Source organism: Anabas testudineus, chromosome 8, assembly GCF_900324465.2.
Source record: "Anabas testudineus chromosome 8, fAnaTes1.2, whole genome shotgun sequence".
NCBI lineage: Eukaryota > Metazoa > Chordata > Actinopteri > Anabantiformes > Anabantidae > Anabas > Anabas testudineus.
In genome coordinates, this window is record NC_046617.1 from 5,595,843 (window position 1) to 5,609,518 (window position 13,676).

Sequence of the window (13,676 nt, forward strand, 5' to 3'; positions counted from 1 at the left end):
TCACCATTACTGATAAACATAGTGTAGAGACAACAATCCGTGCACATATGATTTGACTGACAAACATATCGAGCGAACCGACCACCGGAAGCATCAAGTTGAATACAATCACCGCTTGCCCTTCATAATAAAAGCTCTATTATAGCTTCACATAACAGATTCGTCGATTTCTTTTAAATTATAAGTTTCGCCAACGTTTCGTGTGACTGTTGACAAATAAGTTGGTGAAATTGCAGTGGTCATCGTGTTTGAGATCAAGAACTGTTCTTTGCTTTTGGTGGAAATTGGAATATCCAGAATTTCGCCTTATTGATTCAGTTTTTTGAAAAGGAGTTTGGGTAATACTCAGATTGTTTCTGTTCCCTTTTCTGAAATATTGTATTTGTATCTGTCATCTAAGGGGAAACGCGCGAGTTTAACTGACAATCTTGCCGACTTGCCTGTGTCGATAAAGGTTTTATTTGCAAGGTAGACACCGGAAGTCCTCTTTAATGCTAGCATTAGCTTGACTGTTCAAGCTGGAGCAAGTCAGCTGGTTGGTTAGTTTACTGCTTCAATTAGCTACATGTTTTAATATTCCTAGCTCATGGGAAAGTATTTTTCTCTTAGCTTTCGGTTTGCACCAACTTTCCTCCAATTTACATAACAACAGAACAGTTAATGTTTACCGGGTGGCTTTTATCTGCGGTTATTCAGCTAGCTAGCTAGCGAGGATCTGATCCAGCTCTCAGCTTGGAGCATCCTACTAGCCTGGCAGCTAAATTAGCAAAATACACTGGAAATAAGCAAGGTAAGCAGTGTTCACTTGCTTTTATTGATTGCACTAGTGTGGCTAGCTGTAAGCTACATAACTTGTATTGTTGTTAATCACAAAATGTCACAATAATATCCATAGCTATCAATATGTTGACGCTGCCAAATGTTGCTAACAAGGAAATTCAACTCACTGTCAAACTATTTAATGTAAACAGGGTGGGAAGTAAACAAACATATTGTGTAAAGTTAATGCTAAAATACTGAATCAAATGAAGGAAACACAATCTCTCACCAAACTTATCTTAGTGATCAGTAGACACTTGGTAAATCGCACATTTGTATTGAAAGTATGTCAAAAAGCAGCCATTCAAATGTAGGAAGTCTCTTGAATCAAATGTTTAACTTTAACTTAACAATGTTTATTGCCCACATTAACCTAAATACTGAATTGCAAGATATGTGCAATGATTTCTTTTTACATTAAAACGTCACCAGGATAACCACTTATAAATTTTCTTTATCGTCTGAAATAACTTTATAAACACTTTCCTGTCTGTTTCATACTGCACCTATTATACAACAAAGCAATACAGCTGGGTTTATCTACAGGGTTGTTGTTTTTTCCTTTAGGCAAGGACAAGTGTCATCAACCATGGCAGGTGGAATTACAGAGACCGGAGAACCCTACTCCCCATTTGTGAGTATTGAGCAGCTTTTATCCAATCCATCACATGTTTGATCATTTTGTAACTTGCTGCTTTTGAAAGTGCTCTGTAAAAGTATAATATATTATAAAAGTTTTTAAAAGAGTAAAGATACTCCAGAAAAGGGCTAAGGCATGCTGACTGTTCTCTAGCACCTGAGTTGGGCAAATTAAATTTTAAACACTTCCACCCTTTTTAGAGCTAAGATAAAGAAATTGTAGTAATCTCTTCTTGTGACAGATAATTTTATCAAGTCAACAACACGATTGAACTGCATGCCTATCTTGAGGTAAAGAACTTAAGATTGTAACATGTTATTTTATATCACATACTTTGAGAAATGTCTGTCAGTAGGGATTGTGCATAAGAAAGTGCAGTGAAAAATAAAGAGGAAGCTTAAATGCTTACGCATCGGTTTTTTTTTCTACACGACATCTCTTTATGGTCTGAACTCAGTTTTGACATCTTGACATTGCAGTTTTAGACTTTGTTAGACTTTCCTTACATTAGCACCACTTTGTTGCATAGACCTAAGTTCTGCAAACGGTCACATGTTTTTTTCCAAGAAAAAAAAGTTTGGAATGAATGAAAGTATTTTGCTACCATGTAGAGGCAGGCGCTGCCCAAATAGGCCAGTTGTCTCCCTTGAGAATGGTTGGCTAATCTACTTAGTAGTCTGATTTTTATCAGTCAGGTTGCTGAAGAATATGCTGACACTGTAGTACTTGAGATTTTGCACTTAAACAGCATTAAGTAAATCATTAGATGAAACTTGATTGAGAAAGTAGCTAAGTACAGCAGAAAAGGGTTGTAGTGAGGGGAAAGTAGAGTTCAAAGATGCAAAAAGAATAAAAGCTGTAGGAGTGTTTCACCTTACCATTCTGCTCATGTCTTCTATAGGTGGGCTTGGTGTACATGTTCAATCTGATTGTGGGGACAGGAGCTCTGACAATGCCCAAAGCCTTCGCCACAGCTGGTTGGGCGGTCAGCTTAGTGCTAATCTCTTTTTTAGGATTCATGAGGTAAGTATAGATCTTTCCCTGACTCAATTTGTTAGCAATAGAGAGAATACCTGTACCCACTCTAACTGAAATACAGAGTTGACATTTTCTACTGACATCTTTCTTCTTTTATCTTCTGTTGCAGAATTAAAATTTGCACAGCATCTCTATCCAAATGATATATTGAAAAATATATATTTATATGTATGTATATATCTCTGGGTATGTGTGTGTACTCACACAAACTCATACACAGACACACACATAAATGTACATATATATATTAAGGGCAATGTCCTAGGATGTAAGCTCATTTATGTTATGAAAGTTTATTGGTAGACACCATGTTCCTTGTTTAAAAGTTAGAAAATACACTCCATAATATGAACACATTGGCTGTATGCCATAATGACATGAGATTGAGCGCTTTTTTTTAGCCCTTTTCCATTCCAACCTGTTTTATATACCGTGGCCTGAAGGATGTTTACAATACCAACGCACTGAATGGCATGCAGGTTTCTCTGCAGTTAATAAGGTGGAAAATAATAAACACCAGGCTGATAAAAAGTAACCACATAACATTATTTACTCCAATGTGGAGTTATTCTTCCATAAACTCAATACAAACCATGCAAAACTGCTCATTTGAAGACATAGTGGTGTCCTATTCAATACTTTTACTTTTGAGTACCAGTCATGTGAGTTTGCATTTTCCACATTCTTCCTGTATCAAATGTTTTTACTTACTATGTGGCTGACATGAAATGTTGAGTTTTAGGACAGCGCAGTTTGTAATAGGCACACATGACTTAAATATTGCATGCCATTTCTTTTAGATCAAGTATTTGAGATTTTTTGCTATTTTAATATTGAAATAAATGTCAAAATGTCTGTCAGTTCCAGGGTTATATTGTCTCTGTTCCTGTGTAATATATCACAGGAGCGACTGGTTGTCCTGGATCAGGGCTGAGCATCAGTTAGTCCGTGAGAAGAGATCTGTTGTAGAAATAAAAAAGAACAAAGATTCCTATCTAGAGTTTGACGAATAAACTCCAGTAGTGGAAAGTAAACATGTGGTTATGTTGCAGTGAAGCCTAAATGAGGATGGACACATTTCATTGGAGCATCAGTGTCATTAATTGCAGCTTGTTAACCGTTGGCCTCCTTATCCTTTAATCCCTCACCAGCTACATGACCACCACCTTTGTAATTGAGGCGATGGCAGCGGCCAATGCTCAGCTCCGCTGGAAGAGGAGAGAGCAGGAGGAGGTGAGCCGAGTCTTTGCCGTGTATGTAAATGTCTTTAATAGGCTGTTGACTCCACTGATGGTTCTGCATTTGCTGTAAGGATGTCAGACAAACCACATATTGAAGAAGTAAATGTTCCTCCTTGTCAGGGGAGTTTGCCTAATAAGATATTAAGTCAAACACTATTTACACCCTGCAGGCAAAAAGTGGAACTAATGTTAATAGAAATGCAGTGCCGGGACATTTCCAGTTCTTAGGTCTGGTTAATGGGCTTACAGGACTTGTCCTGACATGTTAAAGCACATTTAGGCTGCTAATAACTGAATGAACGCAAGAAATAAACCTTTGAAATCAACTGTGTTAAAACAAACACAAAAAGAGACTGATTTCAGTGAAGGAGGGTGATGGTAATTTTCTACCTGTGTACTTTTTTGTGAACCACATTGCAAGAGGTTTTAACCCCGTAATACACATGTATAAATCCCAATGTACAGACACTGAAGTCTGATTTAACTAATGTTTACAGCTGGTTCATATCTTCTCTGTGAACTGCAGAATTTTTGAACTTCACAAGAAAAAGAGCCAATTTGGAAAAATGTATTTCACTTAAATTTATTCTGGTTTTATACACTGCCCTTCCAAAATATAAGTCACCACCTGGATTTAACTAATCAAATAGTTAAGAGCCTCCCATTGGATAATTACTGCATGGATGATTATGTTTTAGCTGACAACAAGTTATTTAGCCCTAACTGATGCAGCGAGTCGCTTCGCATTTCTTAAACAACGATGTCTGAAGACCCATCCTGTGGAAAAGATGTTAATCTGTTTCAGAGGGGTCAAATTATTGGCATGAATCAAGCAAAGAAAACATCTAAGGAGAAAGCACTAAAACTGGGTTAGCAACTGTCCAACACATTATTAAAAACTGGAAGGACCGTGGGGAGCCATCATCTTCGAGAAAGTGTGGTTGGAAAAAAAATCTCTTAAACGTTTGGTGAAATCAAATCTAAAAACAATAGTAGAAGTCACAGCCATGTTTACTAGTGAAAAACATAGACGACTGCTCTACCACCTGACCTGAACAAGCTCATTTCTGCTGATTTGTCAGCTCTTGTCACTGAAGTATCATCAGCAAATTTAAACCTCTTAAAAGACTTGTTTTTGTTTATAGATTAAAACTATTGAAAGATCGTGGAGAGCTACTCTGTAATATAAAAAATTCTTGTTGACCCATTTCAACCCAAGTATTTTGAGGATTTGATGCCGTTACTGTAAGCTGAATGACTTAGAGATTTGGGTTTTGGTTTGACTTAACAGTGTTAGGATGTGCATCTGGCTTTATGACATTTAAACAAATGGAGAAAGGTTAATTAATAATTTAAATAATTGCTGGCAGGACTAGCTTCCTGCATTCCACTGCAACTACACGTTTAAAAGCAGAAGTAGGGAGATATATGGAAATGTGACAAATCAGATTTCAGATACTTCAGATCCACCTTAAAGCAAACTGTGTCATCCACTGATCTGTTTAAGAACAAGAAATCCTGAGGTGAATGTTTAAAAAGCTTCATCATACAGTAGCTGACTAAGGGACATTTAGTAAACTGCAACATTTGGTTAGTGGTCTTAAGCACTAAAGCTCACAGTGTCCCAGTATTTCTGCTGCAACAAAGCTGAGGGACTTTAAGTAACAGTAATATCTTTTTTATTTTAGCTCGGGTTTATCACTGCACCCTTTCTTCTACATTTGAACGTCTGTTGAGACAATGAATGACTGATATTTCCCCAGCAAAATCATTTCACTGTACAATGTTTCACATTAAAGCCTGACATGTTTTTATATAAACGATGGTGGATTTACTGTCTGGCAGAATGTTTGTCTAAAAGAAACCCCATTTGGATGAAGCTGTCAGTGTAGGACTGTACTCATTACTTATTGTACATCATTACACATACCCAGGGAAACAACCTAGTCTTCAGTCATTTTTACTTTGACTAAGAAAAAGTCTTTGTGCCATCTAAATGGCTCAGCCTTTGCGTTTTGTTCCTCCCCTGGAACAGAAGTCATCTTGCTTAATGTCTGTGGGTTTCTAGTTGAGGAGTTATGAGCCTGAGGACAATAGCCTGGCTCTAACTGAGCCCCAACCCTCAGCCTTGATTCATGGCTCCTGTTCTGTTCTCAGCCACTTCCTCCCATGTAATGGAAAACAAGAGAACTGGGGAGAACTGAATGTTTTTGTTTCTAAAGGCCTTTAACAAAAATAAAATTCTTTAGCATTGATCAGTCAGTCAGTAACAGTCCATCGTCATATGTTTGTTTAATAAAAGCTCAAGTATTTGTGTGTAGACACATTTTCCCTTTTTCATTTCAGCTCACCAAAATTGAACTCAACTTTGTGCTTTAAATGATAGATGTATTATGTATCCATCTCTTAAAAATTCATAAATAATATCAGTAAATACTAAATTAAGTAGTTTTTTTCCAGGAACCTTCTGATGAGAAAGTAAAATACAAATTGCTATTGTCTTTGTAGAATAAATCGTGCTGCAACACTGTGCTCTCCAATCTACCTGCATAAATTAGAAATTAAACATTCACAGCCACAGCAAGGTGTTGAATATACTGTAGTTCCTTCCATAGAAATACATTATGATATAAGATAATAGACCTTTGCTGCAGCCTTTTTTAGTTGTTTGTTTTGGGGAATTTGTTCCTTCACTGTCCTCTTCAGCAGGTGAAATGCACATTCAGTCGGGTGTGAAGTTCTTTGTTGAGTTGGCACTGTGATTTGGATTTCAGTCTTTTCGCATGATGAAGCTCCTCCCAATTAGTTTTGATGCATTTTGCTGCATTTACGCTGGCAAAGTGTTTCTCTACTCCTCTGACATCATTCTGCTGCTACCATCCAGAAGCAGCGATACATGCTCGAGCCATGACTCTAACACCACCGTGCTGAACAGATAAGCTTGTATGGGTTGGGTCATGAGCAGTTTGTTTTTACTTCACAGCTGTCACAATGTTTCTCTCATCAGCCGTCGTTATCCTTTGCTGACCTATTTTGTGTATGTAGCTCAGTCCACCAGTGAATTTGTTCTTTCTAGGACATTTCAAATAGTTATATTAGCCGTGCCTAGTGTTTGCGTAATGCCTCCAGTGTTACCTCTTTTCTCAGTTTGGCTGACGATGGCTTATTTTATTGTTTGATCAATCAACACTTGTCATTCACGTGTTCCAAACCTTTTTGATTTGTGTGACCTGTTACAAAACATGCTATTTTCTATGTTCCTGCACTTTTGTAGGTGACTGTGTTTGTCTCTAGCCAGATGTTATTATTCAGTATTGAGAAAGTTAGTTTCTGTCTAGTTAGTTTTTGTCTGTAGCTGCACGTGTTAATTTGTTGAGTTGCTTATGTCTGCTGATCTTTGCTTGTTGTATGTCACGGAGCCATCAGCTCCTGTCACTCCTCATCTCGTCTTCCTCCCTCTGCCTCTCAGCCAACATGTCACCGATGAAGCTCATAAACTCGACTGTCACCGACAGTTAATTGACATTGATCTACACAGAATTTGTGAAATGATAAAAGACCACGTGTGTGCATGTAATCGGTGTGAGTTGCGAGGTCCTCTGTTCTCCACAGTGCTTCCCAGCTGTTGCTGGTAATTTCCAGATGTTTCCTTCCCCAGCGTCACATACACAGCAAATAAACACTGTGTTAATAGCTTGTAAACTGAGTGTTGTTTGTGTTGAGAAATTAGGAAAACAGGCAACCCAAAGAGAGGATCACACACTCATATTGTCTTCACAGATCGACGACAGCGACTCTACCTCTGAATATTCGGATGACGATGTCGTGGGCCGGGGTCGATCAGAGCCGGAGACGAAGCCCATCTTGTCTGTTCGTGAGTATGGCAAGTGTTACATTTAAAATTCAGTTGGAAAGTATGGACAACAGACACAGTGGTGAGCTTTAAACTAAACGTATAACTGGACCAGATACTATTACATCCTGGTAAATTAAGTCTTCCAATCTAAATAACCAAACAGACTTTTTGCCTTAGAGAACGATGGTGATCATGGTTTGAAGAAACAAATGTTGACTGTTGGTTAGAAACAGGAACCAAACAGCAGTCACAGTGTGTTGTCTGGATTTTAGTTAGTGGTCACAGTAAATTGATCTGGTCTTTTCCTACTGTATAATTATCCTGTTGAGATATCACTCTGCATATTTCAACCAAGATAATGGCATATTTTAATTACAGCACATAAAAACAAATAACTGTAGTCTTCTAAACCAGTTTCCAACCCATTTACTATAGTGCTGTTCTTTATTCTGGCGTTTTTATGTTTTCACAGAGCGATCCGGCGGTCACGTCGATCATTTCGACATTGCGGAGCGGGTTGAGATGGGTCAAATGGCCTCCATGTTCTTCAACAAAGGTAATATACGTGTGGCCTCAAGCCTCAACTCTCACTGCTCATTATTCCGTTAACAGCAGACGCCACCATCATTAGCTCCGTGTAACATTTATGGAGGAGCAGTGAAGGTTGTGTGAGATAATTCAGGACAGATTTATTTTTTTTTACTTTTAATGTCCATTCCTCACATCCACAAAAGAAAGTTGCTGGCTCTCTAATTGGATGCAATTATTTATGGGTAAATTGCCTTTGGTTGTAATTACCTGTTTGAGACCCCATCAAAGCTGTTAATCCCCCTAGAGTGCATGTGTGTGGGAAGGGGTACAGCCTGTGCTTGTAACAAAGACGATGAGGCTGAATGATCTGGAAGCTAATGAACACTAACTTGTGATATCAAATTGAATGCAGGATCACCTTGAACCAGACACACAGGAAACCTTGCGGCTTTACATTTGACATTAATATCAGTACGTAGTTTTGGCTGTGTCCGCATACGGCTCCCCCTCCTTCTCCTCTCTCCCCTTGTCTGCTTGCATTACGCCGTCAGGCTCTACTTAACCAGATGTGAGTGACTCAACAGTCTGCGGCATCTCTGTTGTCGCAGGAATAAAGAACAACAAAAGGTCAAAGCTCTGACAACATCATCGGAGCTGACACGTTTTGTCCTAAAGGATTTTAACACTAGGTGGAGCAGTCGGCACACACAGAGCTCAACGCTCAGCTCATGTTCACACCCACACGTGTGAACGCACTCATGCATGCCATCATGCAGCTCATGCTGTTAAAGCTGCAGTGGCTCCCATGTCCTGTCCGTTAAAGGTGAGGCTCTAAAAAATAATTTTTGCTGATGATCTTTCCCACCATGGAACGGAGAGTGTGCAGGTGGGGGCACGTGGAGGTATCGATTGAAGGAAATGAGTTTTCTCTCCTCTTCTCTCTTTCCCCACACTATGGGAAAGCTGCCCAGTGACTCTAATCAGAAATGAATTAGATAGGCACGAGTCCCAGCACATGCTGAACGAGGAAAGGGAAAAAGTGGCTCTTTTGTCTACGGTGACAGCAGAGAACTGCTCACTTTTTACCTGCTGTTCACAGTGTTTGTGCACTTACAGTCTACAGATGATGAAATGTGACAGGTAAATACTTTTATCCCGCTGCCAATGATGCTTTTGTCAATAGCTCACTTTGAAGAACAAATCTTAAACATATTCAGTTTTACAGTTTCTAATGTTCACTGTTGGTACTGAATGAGTGTTTAAATTAGATATTCAACCCTAGTTAATTAACTGAAGTCTTAATTTGTGCTCTGTACATCTCTTGACTGGCTACTTGATCATGGACGACCTCTGCATGCTCAGGCTAATTATAATTTATGTAAAAACCCCCTGAGCACCATTACCACAGTCAGAAAATTTACTGGTCTCTGGTTGCAAGAATGTCTGCATTAATTTTCAGTTAGCTCAAATAAATATTTTTAGTGTTTTCTTAGTCTTCTGTGATGTTAATTTTCAAATGACTGCCAGACAGTGTACACAGTTTTAATGCTAACCTGGGCTCATTTTTCATTGTGTTCTGGCATCTTAGAGAGCAGCTCCTTCTGCAATGAAGGAAAGAAGTAGTAAATAATTTGACATAAACAACTATTAGCAGACCTCTCTGATTCTGCTGTCTTTGCTGTGGATTTAGGTTTTATAGTTTTGCACTTCACAGAATCTTCTGTTTCTAAAGTTAAAAACAATCAGGTCACTGGGAGCTTCTAGAAATGCAACAAGATGCCTGCCTGGCAATGTAAATCTCTTTTCTTTTCCATGGGAATTGCTGTGCAGTTTGTTGTAAGTGGCAACTTAATCCAAACAACTCCAGGAAACAGCCTGGAATTACAAGGGATTATGGGTGTGAGGAGACAGATGCTGACATTTGATAACCAGTGGCTCTTTCTTCGAAAGCGAAGTAACACAAAATCTACTGAAGAGAAACTGCATTCTGGACTGACCGGCCTATTCTGCTTTCTTTTTATGGTTCACGGAGCTAAATAACTAGAGAGAAAACAATTCTGTTGACGTTATAGGACGTTAAAACCGTTTTAACGCCACCTCCCCACTCTTCACAGATCATAAAATGTAGGCATGATTGCGCACCGCCTTCCTGCTCTGCATCTTTTGCAGGCAATTAAAAGGCATCTCTGTTGCTGTTGAAGAGGCACTCTTAGAGGGCATTTGACTTCCTCCTGGGCTCAAATTGACATGGCAGCCGCGGTAAGGCAGGCTTGGAATAAGGCCATGGGTATCGTATCAGCCTGACCTGCAGCCGCTGACAGGAATGTTGATGGGGGGCTGGTTTATCTGCGCCACTGTGGAAAGGTGTTACTATAACCTTCACATTGATGATTTGATAGTTGATTAGAAGACGACTTTGGCTAAAGTCACAAAGAGAGGGGGAGAGTAACACAGCTCTCTGCTTGCATCACTGTCTTGTCTCAGCTTTTCTTATGTCTGTGATGTGAGGTGGTGGTTAACATGGTGACTGTGCAAACACAGATTGTTTCTTCAACGTGAGCCATCCTTCCCTTGACATACAGAGACCATGGCAGCGAATAATAATTTACTCCGCCTGCAGCCCAGGCTTCTTTCGTTAATGAGAACCAAACATGGGCACATCCATTTTTAATACTTCAGTGACTTTTACTTAAATGTCATACTTGTTCATTGAGAGCACTTGCAAAATAAAAATCCACAGCGCCTAAGCCACTGGGAAGATAAATGGACATGTTTGCTTCAGCTTGCAACCCAATCATTTTCCATAAGCCACTGCAACAATAGTTTCCTGTGGCAGCTTTGTAACAGATGCACTTCGTTGGTTAATTTCTGAAAGTATGTTATAATGGTGAACTGTGATCAACCCAACAGGTCGATATTACAATTTTAGTCCCAGGAAGGAAGCCTGGTCAGTGAAAGCTTAATTTGTTTCTCAAAATGAAACCAAGCAAAGGTCTGTTGCAACAAAGAATCTGCATAGTCCTGTCAAAGTTCAGTGCCACTTTCTGATGGATCCAAGATTTTATGCAACTCTAGAGCAAAGAGTATCAGTAGTAGGAGAAATGTGGTACACGTTTCATACGACACATCAGATTGGAGAATTTGACAAAATGATGAAACAGATTTTGAGTATTTTCTGTTAGATCATTTAGATCTTTACTACTGGGGGCAGTTGATAGCATAGCGTGAGTTTCCCTCTCACAAGATAATAATAACTATTATTATTATAGTCAACTCTCAAATATTTCCATTAGTATCGGCCTCAACAATCCAGTATAAATCTGCGTCAGGTTTACTCTACTGCATTTAGTTAACAAAACATCTTTTTCATTACCCGTCACATAAACTATTAATTTGTTAGCATTATGTTCTGACTAAGAGATTCAGTTTAATGTTACCCACACCTCACAGCCGTTGACCTAAATTAGCTTCTTTGTAATGTCCTATTTACTTATTTTGGAGACAAACTGTTAATAGTGTTTTTGCCTCAGGGGCTGCCTCAATTTAGATTTGATTTGTGAATGTCTCTAATCTCAGTTCATCAAACATCCACGCTGATTTTCCCAGGGAAGCAGCATACGAATTTAAGGAGAGAAAGGTTAATGAGGGGAAATAAATTTTCCTCTTCTTTATTTCGGTTGCTTTAAGTGTGACAGTGGCAGTTTCTGATAAGTTATTTGTGACCAAGCACCATGAAAAGTTTTACCTTATAGTACCAGTCAAAGTAGACTCTTACTAAAATAACCCTTAAAATGACATATTATGAGTATTAAAGCTCCGAACGCACCAGTATCTCAGTATAGTTAAGTCTTTACAAGGTAATAAAACTGCCTTCCCATATTATGCACTTAACTATGTGTGTCCTTAGTGCTTTTTTTTTCTTTTTTACTTGATAGCTCCTCACAGAGAGGTTGTCAGGTCTGCTGTCAGTCAGAAGCAATGTAATGACAGATAGGGGTGCATGTCACAGCTTCATGAAAGACCGGGCTCCTACGTGAAGAGCCATTTTGCAGCGTTTGCCTGTGGCTCTGGGTAATTGGGAAATATTAGTTACAGTGCCGTGAAGGCCGGCATCCCTGTGGTCTCGCAGTGCTCTCGCCTCACTATCGCTTACTGACAGCAGCAGCAGCAGAGTACAGTATGCCCTGTTTCCGCTGTCTTCCACTGAGAAGCTAATGTGCCTCGTCCATGTTGTTCCATAGGAGACATTATACAACATACAGAGAGACTAATTTTTCCTGCTGATGATATGAGAAGGAAGACAGAACATTTAATTGTTATTCTCTCAACCTTTACACATATGCTGTTTTCTAGCTGGATGATCTTTTAACATCATAATATATCATCATAATATACAGTATGTTATGCTGGAGTCTAGTTATTTTACTTTAGATTTACTTAAAGTAAGTAGCAGAATTTTACCTTTCTGTTCCTTCATCTACACTTCATAAGCAAAAACTAATGCTAATATTGAGCCTTGATAGTTTGACAATAGAGGGCAGATGGGAAACATGTCAGAAGAGAGTGTGATGTGCAGCAAAGGGCTCCAGCCAGGCTTCAACTGGGGATGTTATTTAGCTTGTGCATGAACCACTGGGCTGCAGGTATTCTCCGTACTGCTTTATCGTTAATCTGTAGTCAATTGGTGGCTCTACAAAAGTAAAAGTCTTAAATCGACACAATCATATCCATTGCTTAGCATGAGAATTTAAAATGTTTAATAAATAAATTCATCAACTGACTTAAAGAGTACCAGATGATTTAGACTTGCAGAATCCTTTAATGTTGGATTATGACTGTGTTGTGTATCTGATAATAGATTTTTATTTTTATGACTAGATAAGTGGTTGTTTGCTCGGCTGTCAGTTCCTTGTGTTTTCAACTTCTGCTCCAGTGTAATTTAACTGTTGAATTTAACCTCAGCCTTTAACTCAGAAAGGAATCAGTGTAGCTCGTGGAGCTGTAAATCTGTCATTTCTTAAATTTCTTTTTAATGGACTCTGCGCTCTAATTTCCTAGGCAGTAATGAATTAGCTGAGCGGTCTAGTTGGACAGTTGAACCCCCGCCTGAGACGTCAAGAACATGATAGATGTGTGGCGCGCTGTGACGACCTGTCTGATGGTGAAAGCTCTCCATCTTGGCTTGGCACATGCACCTGGGCCGGGCTTGCTCGTTGGGTGCATGGATAAACCCAGGAGGACACACAGTTAAGAGTGTGCTGCTTTTAAATAAAGGCTGACAGATAAAGTTTCGTTCATGGACTGATGGACTGAATTAATGTTAACCTGTGGACCATTAAGATGTGCTTCTGCAGTACGTGCTGCTTTCCAATGAAGAGGTGTGGATGAGGGTGCATTTTAACAGAGACGCAACCATGGTGGTAAAGTGTGGCATACATATCCATGAACTAGATTTCATGATGAAGTTCTTATATGGCTGATAAAGATGATTAATATGTATTCTCATCACCACTTCACTTCATGGTACTTCATGAATTAGATTTTATACACA

The 13,676-nt window shown here is 39.1% G+C and overlaps 1 protein-coding gene across 2 annotated transcripts in view; it reads left to right on the plus strand.

Moving 5' to 3' along the window:
* Nucleotides 1-492: 492 nt before the first annotated feature.
* Nucleotides 493-13,676, plus strand: part of tmem104 (transmembrane protein 104) — a 42,450-nt gene continuing 29,266 nt past the window's right edge. The window contains exons 1-6 of one of the 2 annotated variants that reach the window (XM_026354141.1): nucleotides 493-790; nucleotides 1,387-1,453; nucleotides 2,361-2,482; nucleotides 3,649-3,730; nucleotides 7,519-7,621; nucleotides 8,067-8,150. In XM_026354141.1, coding sequence (XP_026209926.1) covers nucleotides 1,409-1,453; nucleotides 2,361-2,482; nucleotides 3,649-3,730; nucleotides 7,519-7,621; nucleotides 8,067-8,150 — 436 coding nt within the window. In that variant the 5' untranslated portion in view covers nucleotides 493-790; nucleotides 1,387-1,408. The remainder of the gene's footprint in view (nucleotides 791-1,386; nucleotides 1,454-2,360; nucleotides 2,483-3,648; nucleotides 3,731-7,518; nucleotides 7,622-8,066; nucleotides 8,151-13,676) is intronic. The other variant, XM_026354150.1, reaches the window with a different exon arrangement.